Source organism: Populus trichocarpa, chromosome 2, assembly GCF_000002775.5.
Source record: "Populus trichocarpa isolate Nisqually-1 chromosome 2, P.trichocarpa_v4.1, whole genome shotgun sequence".
NCBI lineage: Eukaryota > Viridiplantae > Streptophyta > Magnoliopsida > Malpighiales > Salicaceae > Populus > Populus trichocarpa.
The window spans coordinates 9,549,591-9,574,175 of NC_037286.2; the positions used below are offsets into that span (position 1 = coordinate 9,549,591).

The following is a 24,585-nucleotide window of genomic DNA, read 5'->3' on the forward strand; positions in this document are numbered from 1 at the left end:
TGTTTAGTGGGCCAGCTGTCTACGAATACGTGGACCAACATGATTGGGTAGGAGTCTGTGATGTGATGTGATGTGCATCCAATCGGAGAAAGTAATATGGGTTCTCGAGAGCCGTCCACGTAGAGACACTGATGCTGTTAGAGGGTGCGGATAAAAGTGATTTTTATAATGCGCAGTGCACATGGGGGCATAGGGGTATTTTCGTCAAGAAATTTGATGTTTAACCTTTTCGTGCACGTGAAACCAAGGAGTACGTCCTTTATTTTTCCCAGTTTCAGAGAGAGCCACAGCCACTCCTTACGGTGACTTTTATCTGGTTGACGTTGCCTTCTTGTTAGTTCAGGGTAGTGTTTGAAACTGAAGTTTTTCAAAAACATTTAACCGAAATATCTTTAGTTCAAAATTAAAAAAAATATTTTTATGAAAATTAAGTTAAGTTTTTATTTAATTGAAAAGTATTTTTTATTAATTAATTTTTTTAATAGCAAAAAAATTTTAAAAATGATTTTCAAAAAACTACTTTTCATAAATCAAACGGGGTATAAATTTAACACAGTTTCAAAAAAGTCAAGAGGAAATGGCATATTTTTAAAATTTTTGAAGAAATAGTATAATTTCTTTATATAACTGCTATTTTGAATCCCAATGGTTAAAAAATTGTTATTTAAAAAAACAGTTTAAATAAAAACCATTATTTTGAATCGCGGTTGTTAAAGAACCACTATTTACAATAACAGTTCTTTAACAAGCACAATTCAGAATAACAGTTTCATAAGATAACCGCGATTCAGAATTGTGGTTACGATGTATCATGTATATATAAGCACAACTCTGTTTCTCAATGGTCATCGCTCTCGAGAGAAAAAAAAAAACCTAGAATCTGAAAAACCCCAAGAAAAAACAGCCTTCAAATCACCCCAAACATTATTCAATCCTCCATCAAAACACCAGAATCATCTTCCCCTTGTCTCTACGAGTAGTTCTACTGTTCTTTTGTTGCAAACCGCTGCCACAACTGCCACTTACACATCATAAAAGCAAGGTAAAACATTTGCATTGTCTGCTAGTTTTATGAGTTTAATTATTAAATTAATAAATTATGTGTTTTGATTTAATTTGGTATTTGTGTTGTGTTTGATAATTAAGAATATGTCTTGTGTTTGATAATTAGATTATTTTAGGTTTTGAATGTTGTAATTATGTATTGTTAATACAATTAATGTTATTTATAGAATCAATTAGACTTGAATTTGAGAAATTAGGGTTTAAATTGATTATTGGGTTAGTTGTCATATTTAATTATATTGTTTTAATTTATATAAATTTTATTTTAATTGATGCAATTAGATAGACTTTTAACCAGCTGATTTTATTAATAAAGTTATGGTTGGAATCGTAGAAACTAGAGCTTGCTTTAAATTTTTATATAAATTATCATAATTGTAGATTCTGTTAAATTGAGATCATTTACTTTTTAATTAATATTCAATTTTCATAATTTAATTTTTAATTGTAAAAATTGTTCAATTGATAAGTTGTTAAAATTATTGTAATTGAATTTTTGCAATTAATTATAGTTTTATTGTTGTTATCATAGTCTACATAATAACAATTTATCTCGTGTCGAATTGTGAGATATTTGCTTTTGATGAAATAAGTATTTTTTTTTTTACAAAATGTCTTCAAACTTCTTTATGTTGTGTCATTATGATGATACTATTGTTCTTAATACAAATAATAATATCATTTATATTGGCGGAAGTATTGTATTCTTGAATGGTACTAGAGGCATGTCATTTGAAGATACTAAAAGAGTTATATGTTAAAGACTTGAGTTAAATTATAATAATATTGAAATAGATATCACTTTGAGGTGTCTTATTGGGGAACATCAATATTTTCCAATACCGATTGCTTGTGACGTTGATTTTAGAAACATGATGTGAATGTTCGTCCAAAGTGGAACGAACATGATAGAGTTGTATGTAAGTAGTCGACCTATACTTAGTAGCTCATATAATGTGGAGCATGGAGATACTAATATATTTATGCCTACATATGCTCGACCATTTAGACAATTATCACATTCAATTGGTGCTGGTACATCTAGGATACTGGAAGATAGAATTATGGGATTTAGTGATAAAAACCGTAGGTATGCCTCCTCCAATCCTACTAATAATGAAAATGAGGGTGGCAGGAGTTTAATTGAAACATCAGATGATGATGGTGATGGTAATGATGTGATGAGGCCTCCAATTCCAAATTTTGGTTGTGATACCGGAGTTAATGACATGGTTTGTAATAATGGGTTTGTTTATCGTAAAAAATCATTGTATTTTATTTATGGATTAATAATTTCTATTTGCTTCATATTAGGTTGGACAATTGTTATATGATGGTCAATATTTTGCAACCAATCTTCATGATCCCAATGATGATGATGATGGATTTGCTCGTTATTATGCATCTTCTTGGTACGAGACATGTCGTACTACTTGACCTATTAGGAGAGACATTGAGCCTATATGATGTTGTCTTAGAGGATGAGACCACAAATACAGGTGGAAGTCATGTTATTGATAAAGCTAGTCCATCCACTCGTTGTCGCATAAGACATGGATAATCTCAAATGTATAATTATATTGTGTATAATTATGTTGTGTTATTTTTCTAATCAAGAGTTATTTTTATTATTACTATTTTTTAAATATTATTTTTGTTAATTGTCATGTTGATTTTAAAATTGTCTTACATACTATGCATTTCCATACTTGATTTATATAAACATGATTTAATATTATCAAAAAACAAATAAACGTGTGAACATGTTGTTTAAAGTTTCAAATCATTCATTAACAACTTAAAAAATACACAAAAAAAATATCACTAAAAATAATTATTTTGTTTATTTTCAGTCCTTAAATTAAAGAAAGAAAATATCACTAAAAAAATTATAAAGACAAGAAAAAGTTGTTGGTTAGTCACATTCTGACAAACCAAAACAAATGATCTTGGAGTTGATGATTTATATTTATTCTAATTCTTTTTGATATTTTATTAAATTAAGAGCCATGACAATAAAAGATATGTTTCTTTTTAAAATATTTATTAATAAGAAAACGAGGAATTACGGTAAAAAAATTTAATGGATTTTAAATTATTTATTTTCTAACAAAAAAATAATTTTATTTTTGTATAATAAAAAAAAAACTTGAAAAGCTCCCCGCAACATAAAATTAGATAGCTTAATTAATATGTATCTTTGTCTTAATATCTTAACTCAATCTCTAGTTAAACTTAATATATTTTTTTTTATCAATTATTGATTTATATAATTATTAATTTATTTTTATTGAACGTAAATATAACTTTTTAGATTACATATAAGATTTTTTTAATATAATTTTTTTTTAACAATACCCGCACCTTTTTTATGTTGAAAAAAAAAACCTCTATTCTGCAATGCGGGGGAATCAACTAGTTACTTGAATATTGAGTTAGGGAATTCTTTACATCATTTTTTTTTCAAAAACTCAGAATAAATAAATGACGATATAATTGCATAGAAAAAAATTAATTGTTTTGCTGATGGAATAGTTTTTGTCTTTAGCGTGAGTCTTGAATTGGTTGGCTTTATAACCAAGCAAAGAAATATCACTCTAATTAAAAAAAAAATTATAACCACTTTGCTTGTTATAATTGCTTGTCTTTAATGGAAGGCCATGATTGTTTGTTTAAAGGTATAAAGTCATGTTTAATGTAGGATATTTCTCGTCCTAAATAGATTTTTTTTTTAAATAGTACAGTATAAGTAAAAATTAGACAGAATATTGTTTTAAAAAGTTTTAATAAAATAATATATTTTAACCATGTCATATTTTTAGAACATTTTTCATTATTTTTAAATTTTTGAAATGCTTCATAGTCAAATGGTGTTATTTTTTGCTCAATTGATTGACCGGTTGAATCCAGTTGTATTAACCTGTCGATTGTTTTACATAAAATTCATAATTTTATTAACATTTTCTTTTAAATATGATTTATGAACCAAAATATTTATTTCTATTTAACTTGTTGAGTCAGAAATAAATTCCAATTAAAATTTTAAAAAGTTATTATTCATACAATAATAAATAAATCTGAACAATCATATATGAGTTTGTCATAATTAAATAAAAATTTATTCCAAATAAATTATATAAATAACTTATTAAATATATTTATTAACTAGTTTAGAAGGTGAAATCATGTCATGCCAAAATAACAATTAAAAAAAAAGTGTTCACACACTAACGGACCCTTGTATCTTCCATTCTCTATCTCGTGGGGGACTGACTTTTCAAAATTGAGGATATGAAGGATGTGAAGTCTTGCCTAGTAGAGTGGGGATTGTTTATTTACATTATTGAATCTATTTTTAAAAGTTTTTTTAAAATTATTTTTATTTTAAAAAATATTTTTCAAGTGTTTTTTTATTTTGATATGCTAATATAAAAAATAAAAAATATTTTAATATATTTTAAATTAAAAATTACTTTTAAAAAATACTACACACCACCGATCATTACCAAATAAACAAAAGCCATTTTGCAAAAGAGAAATGTCATCATCTCTATTTCCGCGTGATAAAACCACTACAAATTATTTTGGAACGTATCATAACGATCAACGCTCACAAAGAGAGAGACCCAAAATGGAAGAAAAGCAAGCCTGCCACCTGTTCTCTAGCTTGTTGCACGATTCAGCATAGACCATGTAACATCGGTTATGGTGGCTCTTTTGGCACCGCATCCTCTTCTGAGAAATGAGCCCGAGGAACTTTATCTTCTCCAGTAAAAAACCATTTCGAGAATTTGGAAAAAAAAAACCCTTGCATAGCTACAAATTTGCATTTCGCATGCAATTTCATGCTGTACTGGTCGTATTTACTTTTAGAGCTTATTTATTTTTAAAAGTATTTTTTAAAAAGTATTTTTTAATTTTTTTTATATTTTTATATCATTTTAATATATTGATATAAAAATAAAATTTAAAAAATAAAAAAATATTTTTAAAATAAACAAGCATCTCTGACCATATACGTAAACTATGACAGAATCCCAGATAAATGGCGACAGCGAGCACGACCAACCAAAACAATCTAGACACCTGTTGAAAGGTCGATAAACGTGGCAAGAGATTGTTTTTCCAAGATGTTAACGTCAGGATCGTGTTTGATTTGTTTCGTTTTTTTAAAAAAAGAGAGGACATGCTGATGGTGATTGAGAAAACTGAAATGGAAGATTTGCTGGACAACTCAATAAAGTCAGGTCCAGCCTCTGATAAAGATCCTTAATGTCCATTTGAAATATTCGAAGGAGCGGAATAAATTTTACGCGAGGGGAAGTCTATATAAAGGATGAAAAGTCTTCAGAATTCCATATTGCAATTCTTCATTAAGAATCGAAAGATGATACAGGCTACAGCCAAACTGACTGTCTTGTGATGGAAAATAATGCAAATTGAACCAGAAAGAATCCAAGGTCCTGGAAAGTTTAAAGCTACGAAATTTGGAGATTAGGGAATCGTAGAGGAGCTTCCCAAATCACATATAAAAAGACACCAGTCTTCAATTTCCAAAACGCACAGTATCAAATTTTTAAAAGGAGCACAAAATATTTCATGAAAATCCCGATAAGTGCCACATTCAAGGCCAACTTCTGTTGAAAAATGAAAAATGAAATATGAACACAAGGAAGGTCGCCGGTAACTCCGTCTGCATGGCATTTTTCTGATGAAAATCCCGATAAGGGACAAATTCAAGTCCAACTTTTGTTGAAAAATGAAATATGAACACAAGGGCATTGAACATGACTCAACTATAGTTAACGCGACATATCACATGGCCAAGTGCTTGTGAACATGACATCGACTTTAAGGCATGTACTACCAAGTCGGATTCAAACATCAATTGGGAGGAGCGAAAAGGACCGAGTTCGCTCTTGTCTTTTCCGATTGAGGACCCTGCGAGGAAGCTGTGGCCAGAGTTGCAACTTAACCAAAATTACAATACATCGGCAGTTTAAAAAATGGACGAAGTCGGTGTAAACAAAAAATAGAGCAGATTGAAGTTGAAGAGTGCTCCAAACTTTTAGATTTATCCTTCTGGAAACTTTACCAAGCATTTCATTTTAAACTTAAGGATTTCAATCATTGCTTCTACTTGCTACATATGTTGCTTCAAGACGTACAAAGACTTTTTAGACAACAAAAGGAAGGGAGGAAAAACCCTCAGCTTACAATTATACAGGTGGTTGAGAGGTTGAGGCGGCTACCTTCAACTCCTCTACCGTCGAAAATGTCTGAGAATGAAACTGTCTGCATATAGTGGATAGTTCTTCTTGATCAAGCCCTTTAGGCATTTCCAATAAGAAAAGTCAACCGCTTGCCCATCTTTTCGAACTATGAACAAACATCGCGAGTCCGCAAAATCAGGATGATACCCAACCTGGCAGAACAAAGACAAAACCCACAGAATTAGCAATCAAATGTGGCTGGAAAACATGTATCACAATCACAATTCCCAACCCCAATGAAGACAACCAACTCACTTCTGAAGTTTAAAAGGTTAACAATGCAAACAATCAAGTTTTATATTTAGAAACATATCTGAATCTGTCTTAAATGGTATTAGATAATGCCAACCAAATCTAACCATGACCTTTTTCAACACCAAAAGTTTAGCTCTATCAGCAGCATTCTTCAGCTGCATGTGTGAATTTTGCTTTACAGTCGAAAAGATGAAAAGAGATCACCCCCAGCTCTTTGAAGAAACTGCTATTCATGTTTTTCACAACTTAACCAATGAATTTTACAAGAATCGCGCTTTGCAGATAGTTTGGTTATTAGCAGACGACCATAGACAAAATAAGTCCCGTTTTCCATGTCTCAAAGATGCAAAAACATACAATACAAACTATTAAATAATTTCCCCCCTTCATTCTAGAAAATGTCCTTATGTAATTAGCACTATAAATTACCTGGGAGCTACATATGCATAAACACCTACGAAATAACAACACTATGTATGATTCTCAAGTACCTGCCTCGTTTGATGAGAAACGAGAACAATACAATTGTATTATATGAAAATGATCTGAATCAAATTGATATATATATATATAGAGAGAGAGGGGGGGGGGGGGGGGGGGGGGGCAGGCATTACTGTAATATAATCAATTCCACATCCAATCTTGTTATCAAAATCTGGATGATAAGCAAGCAATCTATCCACAATAGTTCTGTCATGCTCTTGACTCAATCTGTCTCCACTTTCATATCTGCCACAGCAATACCCCAAAAAAAACTACATTAAAAAATCATATAAAATTTTAATTACTGTCAGATTATTATTAAAAAAAAAGGAAGCTTACTTGTCAGAATGAAGAATCATTCTAACAAACCCAACAAGTGGGACCGTATCCTCCAAAATCCTATCCTCCCAATCCACAAATCCTTCCTCTTCTTCTTCATCCCTTTCCCCTTCACTGTCCTCTTCTTCTTCTTCAGAAATTCCAAACAAGTCCTTCTCTGACGGTGCAATCGGTTTCCTCAACAAATCTGAACTGTCCGATCCTGTCTTAATCGCGCGCGCACTTGGACTCGCGAAAGCTGTTCGATTAAACGGAAAAGATAACACCACTGCCGGCGAGGAAAATAGAGAGATAGGGTTTGACAACGCGTGAAGGGATAGCGGTGGTGGTGGTTTAGATAACGAAGCCATGGCCAAGGCCATGCCCTAGTTTTTTTTTTTTTGCTGCTAGTTACTTGCTAGTGCTGCAATTTGCTGTTAGGAAAGCAGAAATTGGAGCATTGTAACGGTCAAGTTATCATTGCTCACTCTGTCAGTGAAGTTGCAAGGGGAAACCTACCTATCTACCTTACCAGACAACACGTGAAGGCCACAAGCCCAGCCAGATGTTCTGTATTGGGTTAGGAACTGGGCCTTCTCAGTTATGGGCTTAGCATTCACTTGCTGCTAAACTATATTCTAGCCCTTTAGATTCTCCAATATTCCACTTCGGTTCTTATACTTTAAGCTTTCCCTGATGACCGCGATCTCCTTGCTTCTACAGTTTGTTTGAAAGTTTGATAATATTTGTTTTTAAAAGTATTTTTATTTAAAATTATATTAAAATATTATTTTTTATTTTTAAAAAATTATTTTTTATATTAGTACAATAAAACAATATATAAAAAATATATAAAAAATTATATTTAAGCAAAAAATAATTTCAAATTTTAATAAAACACAATTTAAATCTCGTTTCCGGACAATATCATAATCTAAATATTAACATACAAGAATTACACATGCAAGATGTGATGTGTTTTAAAACGGGGTTTGGACGCATTAGCAAGCCTCTTAAACGGCTTAGATCTAGATTTCGCAGCAAGTATCTATCGGAGTACCCAGAAGAAGAAGAAGAATATTGTAATCCAAGTATCCTTGCTCTTCGTGCTTATGATGCAACTTGGGCTATTGCTGAAAAGCTATAAAGAAATCAGCAGGAGAAATGAGCCCAACAGAATTATTCAAAGGAATCTTATCCAGAAAATTTAAAGGTTTGAGTGGGGCAATAAGGTTTAAGAGCAATGTGGTGTGACAATCACCTTCATTTCACATCATCGACGTTGCATTAACAGCTATAGAGAGATGGCAGTGTGGTCAACACTCACCAGAATTCGGTTTCTTAAAGAACCACGAGAAAGATAATGCGGGTAAATGACAACCGTTCTTTGGAAGAATGGGGACCGGTTTATTAGCCTGGTGGAAAGGGCAGTGTTTCCTACCTTTCAGCTAGGCGTTTTTGGCTTTGTTAAGTTCTCTCCTTTTTGTTTGCTTCCTCGTTTCATTGCCCCGTTAATTTGCACAAAGAAAATTCTTATACTTTATGTTACTGGCATGGCTTCCATTTCCAGGTTTTCCAAAGGGTTCTCCTCTGGTTTTTGACATGTCGGTGGCAATCCTGAAAGTTATAGAGTGGAGAAACTCGGCAATTGGAAGAGACGCTCTCTTCTTCCTCTGATGTATTAAGCGACAGACGCTCTCTTCTTCCTCTGATGTATTAAGGGACCACTCAAGTTTAGATCTCAAACCTCTCGCTGGGCTTTTCATATTATCCGGTAGTGTTTCAGCCTTTGGATTCCTAGTTGCCGTTTGGTGTATCAGAAGGAATCTGCAGCTCTTGAGCTAAATTCAAACAGTATTGGCGAAAAGGAGAATTTGGAGATGGGCAAGCATTCAACTTTCTAGAAAATTCCCACCATCAAAAAAATTGATGTCCAAGTTCTGGCTTCTACATGTGTACAGATAGCAAATTTTACCCTCTAGAAAAATTATACTACAGTGTTAAGGTCTAGCTATAAAACTAAAAAAGGCCTCTCAACCCAACATAAATGTTCTTTTTTTTTTTTTTTAATATGTATGTGTGTGTTTACTGGTGAATCAGATCACAAAGAGAATAATCAGGGACTTTTTTTTTGTTGAATTTGATTTTGAACGGAAAAAAAAAAACCCGAGCGGGACCCAGAGGCCGGGACCAAATTAAATGGACCCTAAAAATCCAGATCTTAAACCTCCCGTTTGATTAAGTGATGTCACCCAAGGGACCACGTAAATTCCCTGAGACCACCCACCCGTCATTAAAGACAATGGAATGAAATCTGACCCAGCACGCACCACCATGCGACTCACATCATTCAACCGTTGAAATCACAAAACCCCACTCTCGTCAACAGCACGTAACCAACACTTGCCAATCATAATCAACTGAAAGACCAGCACAACAACCAACCATGTGAACACACGCGATCACACACGCCAATCAGAAAAATTAGTGTTTCTATCTATATATATATATATATCTCCGCCGACATTTTAGAGTCTCCAAAAAGGCAAGAGCGAAGCTGGCCTGCTGTAATGCTTCTTCTATTCTCTCTCCACACATTTTATTCGTGCTCTCTCTCTAAGAGCTGGAAATAAGTGGTTAAAATAAATAAAGAAATAAAAGGATGTGCTTCACAGATTCCAGTTGGTGCGAATGCGAGCTAAACAAAACCTGATGATGATGGCGTTGATCACACTCCATTCCCCTACCAATACTTCTTACTTGTTGCTATAATAATTTTCATTTTCTCAAACACCCCCTACATCTCTTCCCCATACTGTTACTCTCAATCAGTTCGATTATGAGTCTCTGACTCACTCTTCAATATCATTCCATAGAATGGACGGTGGTGATGGGACGGTGAGGTTGGGGGCTTTGAACTTGAAGCCGGATCACAGCGGCTTCGATTCAGGCCCTGATGTGTCCGTTTCATCGCCGGTTACGAGACAAAAAGCTGCGGCTGCAAAACAGTTCATAGAGAATCATTATAAGAACCATCTGCAAGGACTGCAAGATCGTAAAGAGAGGTATGCAGTGTGGATTTGATACTCTTTTTTTTTTGTAGATTTCTTTTCTGCTTGAATTTCTGATATTTTATTGCTGCTTCGATTGAAGTCAAAAGTGGTCAAATTTAATGCATTTATAGTTGCTTTTATTTATGAGTATTTTAGGTTAAAAGTTGAGGAATATTTGGTTCACAATTCGTATAATTATCTTAAAGCTATGCTTACCCGTTTGATTAATTGCCAAGTAAATGTACGCATAATTTTGTTCTTTCTTTTTGAAGATGTGTAATGAGTTACATTTAATTATGTTTTTTAGGCGACGAGCACTTCAAATGAGAGCACAAGAAGCTCAGGTTTCAAATGAAGAACAAGAGGAGATGCTTAGGAATTTGGAGCGCAGAGAAACAGAGTATATGAGGCTGCAAAGGCGTAAAATTGGAATTGATGATTTTGAACAGTTAACTGTGATTGGAAAAGGTGCATTTGGGGAGGTAATTATTGATTTCAAGCTCTGCATACTTAAATTCCTCTAGAATTGCTGTTGTGTTCCAATTTTTTTAATACTGATGATTAGATATAAATCCAGAGAGATCGTTGATATCTCAGCTACTAAGGAATGGTACATTAATAAAAAGGTTTGCCTGATAGGGGAAAATCCGATTGTTGCCATGTAAAGTACGTTGTTGTTGAGTTAATATGACCTTGACTTCTCCGTAGATTTTTATTTGTGTGCTGGATGAGAAGTAATTTAATTTGCAATTGCAAACTGTAAGAAGCTTTTCTATTATTTATTTTCTAAAAATCCAGGTTAGGTTATGCAGAGCCAAGGACACCGGAGAGATTTTTGCTATGAAGAAATTGAAGAAGTCAGAGATGCTTAGCCGTGGACAGGTGAGACCAAAGTAAATGAGATAGTTTTGATACTCAAGATAAATCTCTCTTGGCTGCTCACAAATGTACATTTCAGCATAACCAGACATCAATCCATTCTAATAGGGTTATAGGTATTCGATAAAGAGAATTATAAGTACAAGGTACTGTGTAGTAATTAATAAAGCATGCTTGACTTGTCTGAATTCGGAGATCAATCATACACCGTCCGTACTCAACTAAACTCAGTGTGCGTCTGTGACTTGTATTGATCTTTTCCTTTTCCCTCTGTTTTAAGGTTGAGCACGTCCGATCAGAGAGGAACTTACTGGCGGAGGTTGATAGTCGGTGCATAGTAAAACTTTTCTACTCTTTTCAAGATTCTGATTTCTTGTATCTGATTATGGAGTATTTACCTGGTGGAGACATAATGACATTATTGATGAGAGAAGATATTCTTTCTGAAGATGTTGCACGTTTTTACATAGCGGAGAGCATTCTAGCCATACAATCAATTCACCAACACAATTATGTTCACAGGTATGTCAATATTGCGATTATAGAGCTTAGAAGCTTACATAATTTACCTGTGGGATCGGTGTGCCTTTAGTTATTAATGGCATGGACCGAGTTTTAGGATATAAATGTGTGGATCCTTGTATATGTCCAGATTTTAATGCCAATTTTTGCCCCAGTCTCCGTGACCTGTCAAATTGGCACATCTGAGCTCAATCTTCGACTTCATGGGTTTTTATGGGCCTAATTTCTTAATTCATCTTTTGGGGAGCCAAACGGTTCAGTCCTGCAAAGACCATGGCATTTATACTCATAGATTTGTCCATGCTTATCGTAAGTTTCATTTGAAGCCAGGACACTGGTTGAGGAGTCAGAGCGGGCCACAAGTCTGTCATAAATTGTTCTTGTGCTAGGTCAGGACCACCTTAGAAGATTTTTAGATTGATAGCAGACTATCACTAGAATTTTCTCAGAGAATTAACATACTGTTCAGTTTTCCTTTTTCTTTACTCAGAGAATGCTCTCCATGCAGGGACATAAAACCAGATAACCTGATACTGGACAAAAATGGCCATTTAAAGCTTTCAGATTTTGGCTTGTGCAAACCTTTGGATGATAAGTATTCAAATTTACTGGAAAATGAAAATTTTTCTACCCAGGAAGGAAGAAATGAATCTGAAGGGCATTCTACCAGTGACAGACCCCCCTGGTTGATGCCGAAAGAAAAATTGCAACAATGGAAACGCAATCGACGTGCACTGGTATGATCTTTATCCATTTTTTCTGAAGCCACATTTTGGTATATTCTGATTTTTTAGCATTGCTAGGTATCTGTAATTTATGCAAGGTGCATATTTTGGCAGCAAGTCGGGTTTTGACTTTTTATGAAAATCAAATGCTGTTCAAGATTTTTCTATCCGCCTTCTTCTGGAACAGTAATTTCTGCATGTGGCCAATTATCATTTAACATTTATCTTCAGGCTTATTCAACAGTTGGAACTCTTGATTATATGGCTCCTGAAGTGCTACTAAAGAAGGGGTATGGAATGGAGTGTGATTGGTGGTCCCTTGGTGCTATCATGTATGAGATGCTTATAGGCTATCCTCCCTTCTGCTCTGATGAACCAAGGATCACATGCCGCAAGGTTGTGCCTAAGTTGTGGTTCTCCATTATTTTCTCAGAATTCTTCATGGTTGCTAAATCGTCAATGTATCTGTTTCTATCAGATAATCAATTGGAAAACATGCCTTAAATTCCCCGAGGAACCAAAGATATCAAGCGAGGCCAAAGATCTTATTTGCCACTTGCTCTGTGATGTTGAAACGAGGCTGGGGACCAGAGGAGTTGAAGAATTGAAGGTAATTGTTTTCCTAATAATAACAACATTCATCATACACATCAAACAAAGCTGCAGATATTTCTGCTCTTGTTAAACTCTTTCAATTTCCAGGATAGGTTAAGCATTGATACATTATCAAAGAGGTGAATCTGCCACCTTGAAGTTATCAAGATGTAAAACATGCATACCTCAATTTTATTCTCAATTATGCAAACTGTTATGTGTTATTGCTGGCTGCTTTTGGAGCATTGTGAAATTGCCATCAATACCTTTATACTGCAACGGAGGGGTTTGAGATTGTTAGTAATCTGTTCTGAATTCTCCATTGTTTCAGGTGCATCCATGGTTCAGGAGCACTCAGTGGGATTTTCTGTATGAATTGGAAGCTGCATATAAGCCTACAGTCAATGGAGACTTGGATACTCAGAACTTTGAGAAGTTTCCTGATGTGAGTACATTGTAAAAGATTGCAACATGTAATTCATGGTCTCATTAAGGGTAAAATTTGACTCTGATATGATGTATGATGTCCTCACAATTTTCAAGCTCATTCAACTTACCTAGGAACTCCTGCAACTATCAGTTCTACAAAAAGAGATCCCATATCAACAGTTTCTCTATTCAAAGCAATGCCTTTTTTTAGGTTAAAACAGTCACCATTTCATCAGCTTCTACATGTCTTCTTTGGTCTCGTCTTACTTCTTCTTGCACCTCCAGTTTTGACTGATGGTGTAGCTTCCATTGAACAGAGCTTGACTGTGTAACCATTTTCTCCTTACCCCTGACCATTTATCTTGTGTCTGTTAAATTCTGGAGGCTATTTAATAATTATTTAAATGCTTCCTAGAATTTGATAGGATGTTTAAGCTCTTTAAAAATAAGTAAAGTTTGACAAGTTGGCTTGGGACACACATTTATTCTCGCGTTCTTGTTTATATGTGGATATGTTTTCCTCTTAAAATAACTTTCGCTAAGCTTTTTCTTTTTGGCAGCTGGAAGGCCCACCATCCACAATACCAAGTGTAGGGCCTTGGAGGAAGGTAACAACATTAACTGAAGTTTAACTTTTTATTTACGCAGAGAAGTCCTTAAAAATCCGAGTTTATATCCATGAGCTTTAGAGAAATGGTCCAAAGGATTCTTTTCAGTCACGATAACATGGCTATATTGTTGTAAAAATTTTAAGAGAAATTGTTTCATTATGTCCCTGGGTTTGTCTTGGCAGCTCAGTTATATAATTACCCTGATAGATTATGGTTCTATGATTTTTCCATACATGTGCACAATTTTCTTCTTAAAACATGCATCCCTATATCCCATTTTTTCCCCTAAGGTTTATGTTAGCTGTGATGCTAATTTTTCAGTTTGTTTTTCTTGGTCCATGGTGCAGATGTTGACATCAAAAGATACCAATTTTATTGGATTTACTTATAAGAAATCGGACGTCCTTAAATCAATGCAAAGTTCAGGTAAGCTGCTTTGGAGTTTGGCAGCTTTCCTTTGGTATCTTCATTTTCTTGTCCTCTCTTTTGTTTAACCATTTTAGCACATTATCTAAAATTTTGAGTCAACGACAAGGGACTCTGGCCCAGCTGAAATCTGAACACTTGGAATTTAATCCGTATTACCTTACAAAACTGCGGAAGAAAAACTGAAGACAGTGGTCATTCTGCAACACACTTAGGAGTCAATAAGTACATATACATGATGAGTTTCTTATGTGACCTCGCCTGGTCAGAAATTTAAGTTATATAAACGCAAACGAAATGTAGAGAGCTTTTCTTTATTTTCTATTTTCATTATTATATTTTTCACAATACTTCACTTGAGCCTATGCCTTGTTTTTCTAAATGGTGCTCATTATATTTGACTGTGCTCAAACTGCAAATTAGCAATGCTGTAAACATACATATATATATTAAACCGAATTGGCCATAAATCGCATGAATAGCTGGCTAGTGTCATATTGACTTTGGATGCTGATTTCAGGTACAGACATGAAATTGAATGACTCTTCGAAGGCTCCATCTCTAATTTCCTTGTTAGGTATGATTACTTTTCCTTCAATTAAATTTCAATATGGTAATCATGTGGAGTTGTTGCGCCACTGGTGGTGGCGGTAAAATATTGGAGGTGCTGCTATTTCGATGACGGATTCAGTAATTGCTTGTTTCCTCATGACAACTGCCTAGCCTGGCATCAACAATGTATCATATCATCGAGCCATGTTTGCGTGATTATATTGTAACATCACAAGACTTTAATCTGTTTTGTTCTTGGATGAGCCAGCGTGGTTGAAAAAAATAAGGATTAAGCTAGTACCTCATTTTACAAGTGCTTGTAATCGTTGGCTTAATTTAATGTTTATTTCTCTTTTGGCCAATTCAGGTCAGATTGACCTGCAAGAGACTGCAACATCAGAAGGTGAGCAGAAGCCGGAAACATGAGATCCAAGTATCATGCTTTGCTGCAAGTGCTGTCGATATTCCTAGTTTTGCAATCTACAAAGGGAGAATTATTCGAGGCTGAAATCTGAATCGGAAGACATGAACAAGGACACCATGATTTTACAAGTGCTTGTAAGCTGAATTTCTGGGCCACAATGATTTTTGCATACACGAATCTGTTTTGGTACTTCATAGCAACTAAATAGTTCAGTTCAATTCGAAAACAATTTGTCGGGAGCTTGTTTTCCTCTCACACGTGTCAGAGCCAGGTACGAAAAAGCAACTCTTGAGTACTTCACGTGTTTGTGCGCGCGCGTCAATGTTTACAGGGGATTGGCTGATCTACTTATGTATATTTTTCGTGTAGCTCGTATACAATTTTTTAAAAAATATATAATTTTTTGAGGCTACGATTGTTTTCAATACTGTAATCTTAAAGAAAAGAAATAAAAAATTTGTGAATGCGTATTGTTGAGAATAACACAATTTATATATATATATATATTTTAAAAACAAAATAATGTTAAAATTGAACTTAATGACTGGAGATCCAATCTAAATTAAACAAATGAAACAAATATAATGGCATTGTTTGAAGAAGACAAATTAAACAAATGAGCTACTTTAGAGATTTTTATGAGAAATGAGGAAGATAAAGATGACAAGTTGGGTCAACAAGCGAGTGAAAAACAAAAGGAGATCATGATACTTTGATAATAAAAGAATAGTTTGTTACATAATTTTGAAGTAGAACAATAGGCCAGAATATAGTGGACTAAAATGACAGTGATCTTGATATATATATATAAACAGTTGACTTATCAAGTTTAAGCTAAGTTAAATTAGATCAACTGAGTTTTAGTTAAATCTAATTAAGTCAATTATTTGATTTGTTTAATCTCAAATCCAATCTAAATTGGATCTCAAGTCGTCATCGGTCATCAGGTATACTTTAAAATATTGTTTGTGCTCTGTTTTTTTTTCTATTGGGAACAATGCAACCTCAATAAATTAAAGAAAAAACATTTTGTGTTATGTGACCGAGAACAGCACAATCTAACGGGCGGTGCAATTTTTGTTTTTTTTTAAAAAAAACTATGAACTCAAACATAGGGTTTTCTCTATTTTAGTTTAATCATGAATTTTTAATTTCATCCTCCCAAATTATATCAATGTTGTTTCATGTTCTAGAATTTATTGATTTATTTTGATTTGCATATCATCGATGTGTTATAGAATATTTTAACATTAAATTAAAGATTGATATTATAAAATAAAATTTTAGATACACTTAAAAAAATTAAAACAATAATGACCAAAACTAACATGAAAAACAAGACTATTTTCATTTTTATTGTTTAAATGGCACGAAAAAATACAATTTGGTCCCTAAAGTTTTATGTTTTGGTCCCTATTGTTTTAGCCTTTTGTATTATAGTCCTAAACTTAATTATTTTTTTCATGTTTTAATCTTTTAATTAGATGTTGAGATAGAATGAGAAAAAATATTTAATCGATCTTATAAAAAAAATTATATTAGTAAGAATAGATTAATTTTGAAAATAAGAGATTCAATTGAGATAGTTTTCTCTTTAACCAGATTTAAGAAAAGTAGATCAATATTGCATGTAAAAATACTTTTATTTGGTTTGATTTTTAGTTTTTTTTAATGATTTCCTAGGGTGTTTTAGGAATTATTAATGTTATTAGGAATCTTCCTTTGCAAGTTTCAGCCAAAAAAAAACAAAAATCATCCGAGACGTTAATTTTGCATTGAATATAATAAATTAATAATTTTTTATTTTAGTTTTATGAACATGCATTGCTCATAGAAAGAGGAGAAACTTTCATACAGCAACTTACTTCAACCATATATCACATATATAATATATCAGAAAAAAAAAATGAACCCGAAATCTCATGCTGGTAAATAGAAAAACGAGCATAAAAACAACAACGTGTGCATTGAATATGCAAAAATCCCGAGAAGAGAGGCAAAACGATGCCGTAAAGTAAGAACATGCGCGGGAAGCGGGAGTTAAGGATTAGAGAGAGAGAGAGAGAGACAGTGCTGATAAATAATTGCAACCGCCGGAGTTTAAAAAAAAAAAACAAAAAAAAAAACGATGGCTGAAAATATCATAGGTCACAGTCGCGAGCGCCACGTAATAACCTTAACGCATCTGAAAGGTCAAGACAGACTAAAGAGAAGAAGATATTTTCGACACTGGAATAAAAAAAAAAATATCTGCCTCTGCCTTCGCGCTAACTAGTCTGCATTACTGACGTGGCATGTGATGGCTCCATGACACGTGTAAAAGCGGTGACAACTGTAACGTTCTTTTGTCCCAACTCCCACTTCTCATTCTTCACGTTTCCCTTTCTCTCTCTCTCCCTCAACTTCTTTCCCCTTAAGTTTCTCTGAATCTGAAAATCTAATCCTTTAATTTTGTGAAGTTATTATTTTATGCTGTATATGGATGGTTATAGAGAAAGTGAAAGTCGAACGAGATCAGAAACGTCTGGGTTAACTGGTCACGAGTCAGTCGAGTTGGCTCAATTACAGGTACTGTCTTCTTGGATTTGCTGTTGCAAATTTATTTGTTTTTGCCTGCTTTTTTTGTTGATTCTTAGCGCAGTTTTGATACCTTTTTTATTTACTTTTTTCTTATTTTGAAGAGCCAATATAGCAGTGTGTGTATGATTTCTTTTTCTTTTTCTAGCTTATAAACTGTAAAGCAACATTAATTTTTTTTCTTTCAATATTTAAAATCGCAAAGAATATATATATGTTTGTTTGTTTTTTAACACTCTTTTCATTATGTTTGTGATTCACCGATATATGGTTCTGATGTCCTTAATTCTTATAATCATGAATGTTGAGTTAAAAAATCATTTGATTATTACGACATAAGATCTTTGCTTTTTATCCTTGAAAAAATAAAATATAAAAGTTGTGATTGTTTTTAAGGAAATTGTGCTAAGAAAGTAGGTTTCATGATCTGTTGATTTCTGTGGAAGTTATTATTGCTTGTTTTGTTCCTTCAACCTAAGAAGGAAGATGGTTCAATTGTTTAAATAACAATCTGTTGGCAGCTCGTGAGGATATTTTCTTACCACAAGATTAAATGAAGAACATCATACATGGGAATTAAACGATCCTTTCTTTTTCTTTTTCTTTTTACTTTTCAATGATTCTAATTCTAATTATAATGTTAACTATACATGTCAGGATTCACCGATGATAGAATCCATGTCTTCAGAATGGACAGATGAGAAGCACAAACTTTATCTTAAATCCATGGAGGCTTCATTTGTTAATCAATTATACAATTCGATAGATCTTCTTGGTTGGCGTTCCCAGAAGGGGAGGCCAGTTCCAAACTTGTCTGGGGAAGTCAATTGTAGCACCTGTAGACCTTCTGGCCAGGTTCGAAACTAATCTCTTCTGTTAGCTTTGGTGCTCTTCCCTTTTGCTATTGTTTCTGTGTGTTTGCGATTGCCTATGTTTTGTCTTGGTAAGTGTTTCTTCTTCTGTTTTGTCCTCATTTCAAATTTATTCCAGTTTAAGGTTCTTCGACGTGGCGGCTGGCAGAAAATCAATTTTCGAAGACATGAATCTCAACTAAGCTCAGCGAAGGACTCCCGTGGGTATTTAACAAGCCCATGGATTCAACAATTTACGCCTGCAAGAAAACCAGAAGGTGCAACATCTCCTGCTCTTCAAGAATGTGCTATCCAAAGTCGAGGAATCAATTTAAAGTGGAAGAAAGCAGTTCTCTGCTGTCCAGCAACTAATTCAAAACTTTCTCATTTTGGCAACTCTTTTTCATGTCATCGTGATTTCGTTGAAAGCAACACAGGTGCTCTTAATTATGTTTGCTGTGTTTCCTTAAAGATTCTCCTTTTCTGCTCTGCATTGCAATGCTTTTCCTTCTTTCCTCCATATCTACAACTACTGCAACAATAAAAGATTAGGGAAGACTGAGAATTCATACATGTTTTCTATGAATTCTGTTAGTTGATTCCTTGATCATTTACTGTTGGATATTTAAATTAAATCGGCAGGATCGTCACGCCCCTTCTTCCACATCACTCTGTCAAGTACGGTGATATATGAATTGTAGGGCTGGGATAATTTATCGTTCTATATACTCTCACGCATGCAGATATGTAGAGATGAAGGCTGGCAGAACAAAATTTTTCCTGGAATCTAAGTGTTTCCGAAAATACTATTACAGTAGTGTGTTACAAAGAATTTGAACAAAAGAAACTTTGTATGGGTAAAAATAGGGGAGTCTGGGGATTTGAGAGTCGAGAAAGTAGTTTCTATTGTGCATTAAATTAGTGAATTAAAAGAAGAAGAAGAAGAAGAACTAAAATGTGGAGAGTAATTTCCGTACTGCATTTGTTCTAACTATGGAAAAAGTGAACGGATTTGTTTAGTTATATAAACATGGTAGTCCTAGTTCCTTGTGGCTATCCATGCTTAGGCGTCCTGAAAAATGTTTCAAGTGCTAATGCTTCAGGAGAAAGAATACAAAACGATTGGATGCTTTAAACATCTTCTTCTGCTATCAAACTGAGCGGCATCTTCATTATTCTTGTAGAGATGTCAGGCCAGAACTTTGTTGACGAAGACATCGAAAGTGAAAGTGCAAGCAGTTCTTTCAGCTCAAAAAGGTTGAAAACTCTGAAAACTGATCCTTCGAGTAGTGACCAGGTAATCTCTAAATTTGGTTGAGCAGCACCCTTTCATTTGGACTCTAGGTCAGAGCATAATTTCAGCATTGTAGTCTCAGTTTAGCCCCCCTCATTAACTGCTTTTACAGGTTGTTCCCCACAGCAAGACTCCTGTGGAAGAAGAGGTTACTGAGTGTATTTCTGCAGCTAAATAAAGGACTTGCAATACTGATCTGAAAGTCGCTGGCTTGTGTGACTAATTTTCTAACCCTTGAAGTGACTGGACAAGCATTTTTTTTTTCCTTTTCTTTTGAATGGGGGGGGGGGGGGGGGGAGGAGATGCGGCGAGGCATTTCTTAACATGGTTACCTCAACGAATAGCTGGCATTATTTGATGCTACAAAGACAGGGAGGAGGTGGGGGGATGCTCTGTTACGGAGGGCTACTAATCCTTTATCTGCTTATAACCTTTTATATGGTTGTGGCAACTGTTTATGTTGCATGTCGGTTGCTTCATATGTTGACATAAGTCAACAGATTTTGTAGTACAATTAAGGTTTGTGTGTAAGCAATGATGATAGTTATTGAAGCACAGCTATTCAGTAGGTATTGAGTTTGGGTAACTAAGAAGGTTATCTCATTTGAAAATATTTCTTTCCATGCAACCGATGCCTGAGCTAATTTAAGACAGTTCTTTTTTTTTTTTTAGTAATTTAAAACAGTTGGCGGGTTGATACTATGCATACATCGAAAGTTTTATACAGCTACATTGAACATAAAAAAAATGAAGTCTTTTAACCTGATTTTGCTTCCCTGCTGGGCTCGAACTTAAAGACCTTAGTATATATTCACAAGCCCAATAAACATTTTCATGATCAGGGGGTTTCACTATGAACGATGACTTCTCTTTTTTCGCTGGTTTTGAAGTCCATATCTTTGGTCCCATATATAATATCTGCTGCGAGTTGGTTAACAAACAATTATTGTAAAAAAGGAATGTGTGCATGTTATAAATATGGTCTCTCACATTATGAAAAAAATTTAGTTTGTTCTAGATAAGTGATTTATACTATACTGCAGGTTAGGTTAGCTTTTTTTAAATATATTTTTGGATATGAAAAAAAAATCAAGTAACACCGATGTTTAAAAAAAACAAAAAAAAATTAAGACCCGGGTAATGAGTTATTGATTTAAATGGGTTCAATAAATTCAGTTAATTTAATAATATAATTTTAAAAAATATCTACAGTAAATAACGCAATAAAAAAACTAGCAACAAGTAACTATAAAAAATAAACTTTTAATATCATACCTAAAAAAAAAAGACATCAAAAGGAGTTAATCAGGAAGGTTTTAACGTCACTGTGAAAGGTTATATGATGACACTGAAGAAAATTGCATGCACCATTAGAGCCACGACCAGGAAAGAAAACAAAGAAAGATATCATGAAGTGATTGAGAAATTTTATGGTGTTCGTGGAGTAACTAGTGACATTCTATATTAGTTACTCCTTAGGCTCATTTAAAAAAAAAAATACAAGTAGAAGATAAAAATCTTAGTTGGATATATTTTATCACTTTCAACATGTATGAGTTTTATTTTCTTTCTTTTATTTTTATCTGTCTCTTTTCTCATGGTAGTCTCAGGAAGTAACTAATAAGATATTATTAGCTACTCCCTCAATATCATAAATTTTTCATGAAGTGAGCATTTCATATTTATATTTAATCAATTAATTTGATTTAATTCAAAAAAAAATCTTATAAAAAAGCTAAATTTAACAAAGAACAATAAATAAAAAGACTCAAGATAACTCAAGTTATTTTTAAAACAATGAAAAATTATATAGAAAGCAAATAAAAATAATAATGGAGCCAATCTCCAACTACATAAACAACGAATGATGAAATTAAAAAAATATGAGTTTAAAAAAATAAAAATAAAAAAACATGCAAATCCTAGTGAATCTCTAAAATCCGGGTTAATCTCTCATACTCACAACATGTGAAATCCTACCATCGGGCTCAATTAAGAAGTTAATCTTTGACTAATTTAATATTGATAGATGAAATTGAAAAAAAAAATATCAATTGAAATTCCTTTCCGATGTAAAAAAATAGCAATTAAAAAAAATGAAGACGATAAAATTATAAAAAAATAATAATTTTAAAAATTATCTCAAATAAAACAAAAAAAACAAGGACTGGATTTGACATATAAAAAAATTAAAGAATGATAAAATTAAAAAAAAATATAGCTTTAAAGATTATTAAAAAAAACAAATAATAATCAAAAGAAAATTGACCAAACATGATGGAAAAACAAATTAAAAAACTGCTTTGAAGAAATTATCACACACACACAAATTATCAGTGAAGCTTCTTTTTTTATTTTTTAAAAATAATAATTCAGTTCCTCATTCTTTTTATTTTCCTTTATTTTTTAATTTAAATTTTGTTTTTTGTTTTCTCAATCTTATTTTTAGACTTTTTTTAATAGTTATTCAGTTGTTTTTGGACGGTTAAATTGATTGGGCCACGTTATGATTATTCCCATATAATTTAACTTTAAATCCGAGCAAAGTAATGAGTCGAGCTAGGAGGGTTTTTTTTGCTGATTTTGTTCTTGGTTTTTTCTTATTAGTCGACTAGGTTGTCTTTGGATCAACTACGTCGACAAGGTCAAGTCAAAACGATTCAAACACATTTTAATTTTAAACCCATGCTAGACAATAAGTTGAGTCATAAAAGGTTTTTTTATGTTAATTTCATTATTTTTTCTAAAATTCATTCTTATTTTTATCTTGCTAGTCGATTGAAATATCTTTTGATCAAGCAAGTTGACTAATTAAAGTTGGGACAACTTCTATATAGTTTAATTTTAAACTTAGTTTAAACAAAAAAATCAAATCAAAAAATTTTAAAATTGATCCATTAAGTTAGATTGAATAAAAATACCCAAATAATTCTCTACAAACTTTATATATATATATATATATTTTTTTTTTTTGTGAAGGTAAATTTTTTTTATTACTTGATCCACCATGTAGCATGGTTCTCTAACCTAGTACGTAAAATAATCATTTAATGGACACATCACTGAGGACCTAACATGAGAGATTTGACAAAGAACTTTACTGACAAATGACTAACTTAAATTGATAAAAAATAAAACATCCAACCGTGAAAAAAAGAGAGTCTAGATTTGTTACATTTTTATCTCGTAAATTTATAAACCTTCCACACACACACACACACACACACACACACAATCTGTTATCAAAAGAAACTAAAAGGGTTACTTATTTTAATTTGCATTTATGATTGTGCACATAAACTCGTTATTATTGTAGGTTATAATAGTTAAATGATGATTTTATCCCTGTAAACATAACATACTTCGTATTGGAAGCGGGGGTATAATAATCTTTTTGTTGTTATCTGTATAATAAAATTACTAACATACCACTGGAGGCAAAAACTTAAACGCTGACAAGTAAATTATAATAGTTAAATGATGATTTTATCCCTATAAACATAACATGAGATCTTGAAAGCAGGGGTATAATAACTTTCTTGCTGTTATCTGCATAGTGAAATTACTGACATGCCATTAGAGGCAAAAACTTAAACACTGGCGGGTAGGGGTACTTTCAACTTTTTTTTTTTTTTTATAGTTGCACAGTAAAATTATTAAAATACTCTTGAATTATAATTGTCTTTACTTTGGGTAAAGGGTGTTCTTGTTTTTTTTTTTTTTTTAATAATTATCGAGTTTGAATAAGAACAATTTAATATTTGGCATATATAAAATATTATTTTATCTGAAAAAACGGTTGTATTTAGGTGTTCCTGTAGTCTTTGAACGATACTTGTAAAGCTGTCTGGTGGCTAAACTCTAGCTTCCACAATGACATTTTAAATCCTCACGGCAATACCTCCATTACCGGGTGGTACATGTGGTAAAAATATGTTAAATTTTGTGCGAGTGGCCATTTCTTTTTTTTCCCCTTCATTCTTTCATCTCCCCGTCAGTTTTAGAGTCTTTCCCTACTTACTTTTAAAGCAGTTTTTTGATTTTTTTTTTAGATATGATTCTTATTTTTTTATTGCTGTTTTTTTTTAAATAACCCATGGAATTAATTTTTTCTTTAATTTAACCCTCATTTGTTTTTTTCAACTTTTAGATATGCTTCCCATTATTTTAATTGTTAGTTTTTTAATCATTCTCTTAATTAAATTATCTTTTCAATTGCATCCCTCAATATCTTATATAATTCTTTTAATTAAT

At 33.0% G+C, this 24,585-nt stretch overlaps 3 protein-coding genes across 3 annotated transcripts; 2 read left to right on the forward strand and 1 right to left on the reverse strand.

The window, feature by feature from the left end:
• Positions 1-6,087: 6,087 nt before the first annotated feature.
• Positions 6,088-7,902, reverse strand: LOC7462881 (protein DCL, chloroplastic). The gene is made up of 3 exons (XM_002302400.3): positions 7,416-7,902; positions 7,208-7,322; positions 6,088-6,490 (listed from the first exon to the last, which is right to left on the reverse strand). The coding sequence occupies exons 1-3, from the start codon at positions 7,775-7,777 to the stop codon at positions 6,329-6,331; spliced, it is 639 nt and encodes a 212-aa protein (XP_002302436.1). The 5' UTR covers positions 7,778-7,902; the 3' UTR covers positions 6,088-6,328.
• Positions 7,903-9,939: 2,037 nt separating this feature from the next.
• Positions 9,940-16,097, forward strand: LOC7472689 (uncharacterized). The gene is made up of 12 exons (XM_002301146.4): positions 9,940-10,459; positions 10,755-10,929; positions 11,246-11,329; positions 11,607-11,848; positions 12,357-12,585; positions 12,805-12,969; positions 13,052-13,183; positions 13,499-13,612; positions 14,157-14,204; positions 14,555-14,633; positions 15,154-15,210; positions 15,553-16,097. The coding sequence occupies exons 1-12, from the start codon at positions 10,272-10,274 to the stop codon at positions 15,609-15,611; spliced, it is 1,572 nt and encodes a 523-aa protein (XP_002301182.1). The 5' UTR covers positions 9,940-10,271; the 3' UTR covers positions 15,612-16,097.
• A 1,870-nt stretch (positions 16,098-17,967) lies between these two features.
• LOC7462882 (cold-regulated protein 27) lies at positions 17,968-20,899 on the forward strand. Its single transcript, XM_002301147.4, has 5 exons — positions 17,968-18,177; positions 18,844-19,041; positions 19,177-19,474; positions 20,222-20,334; positions 20,444-20,899. The coding sequence occupies exons 1-5, from the start codon at positions 18,079-18,081 to the stop codon at positions 20,507-20,509; spliced, it is 774 nt and encodes a 257-aa protein (XP_002301183.2). The 5' UTR covers positions 17,968-18,078; the 3' UTR covers positions 20,510-20,899.
• Positions 20,900-24,585: the final 3,686 nt, after the last annotated feature.

Excerpts from the sequence above, each read along its gene's own strand:
- LOC7462881 (XM_002302400.3), bottom strand. The coding sequence starts at position 7,777 with ATGGCCTTGGCCATGGCTTCGTTATCTAAACCACCACCACCGCTATCC. Across the intron at positions 7,323-7,415 it reads ATGATTCTTCATTCTGACAA|ATATGAAAGTGGAGACAGAT; the intron begins GTAAGCTTCCTT and ends TTGCTGTGGCAG. Across the intron at positions 6,491-7,207 it reads GTGGAATTGATTATATTACA|GTTGGGTATCATCCTGATTT; the intron begins GTAATGCCTGCC and ends TTGTTCTGCCAG.
- LOC7472689 (XM_002301146.4), top strand. The coding sequence starts at position 10,272 with ATGGACGGTGGTGATGGGACGGTGAGGTTGGGGGCTTTGAACTTGAAG. Across the intron at positions 10,930-11,245 it reads GAAAAGGTGCATTTGGGGAG|GTTAGGTTATGCAGAGCCAA; the intron begins GTAATTATTGAT and ends CTAAAAATCCAG. Across the intron at positions 14,205-14,554 it reads GTGTAGGGCCTTGGAGGAAG|ATGTTGACATCAAAAGATAC; the intron begins GTAACAACATTA and ends TCCATGGTGCAG.
- LOC7462882 (XM_002301147.4), top strand. The coding sequence starts at position 18,079 with ATGCTGTATATGGATGGTTATAGAGAAAGTGAAAGTCGAACGAGATCA. Across the intron at positions 18,178-18,843 it reads TCGAGTTGGCTCAATTACAG|GATTCACCGATGATAGAATC; the intron begins GTACTGTCTTCT and ends TATACATGTCAG. Across the intron at positions 19,475-20,221 it reads TTTCGTTGAAAGCAACACAG|AGATGTCAGGCCAGAACTTT; the intron begins GTGCTCTTAATT and ends TTATTCTTGTAG.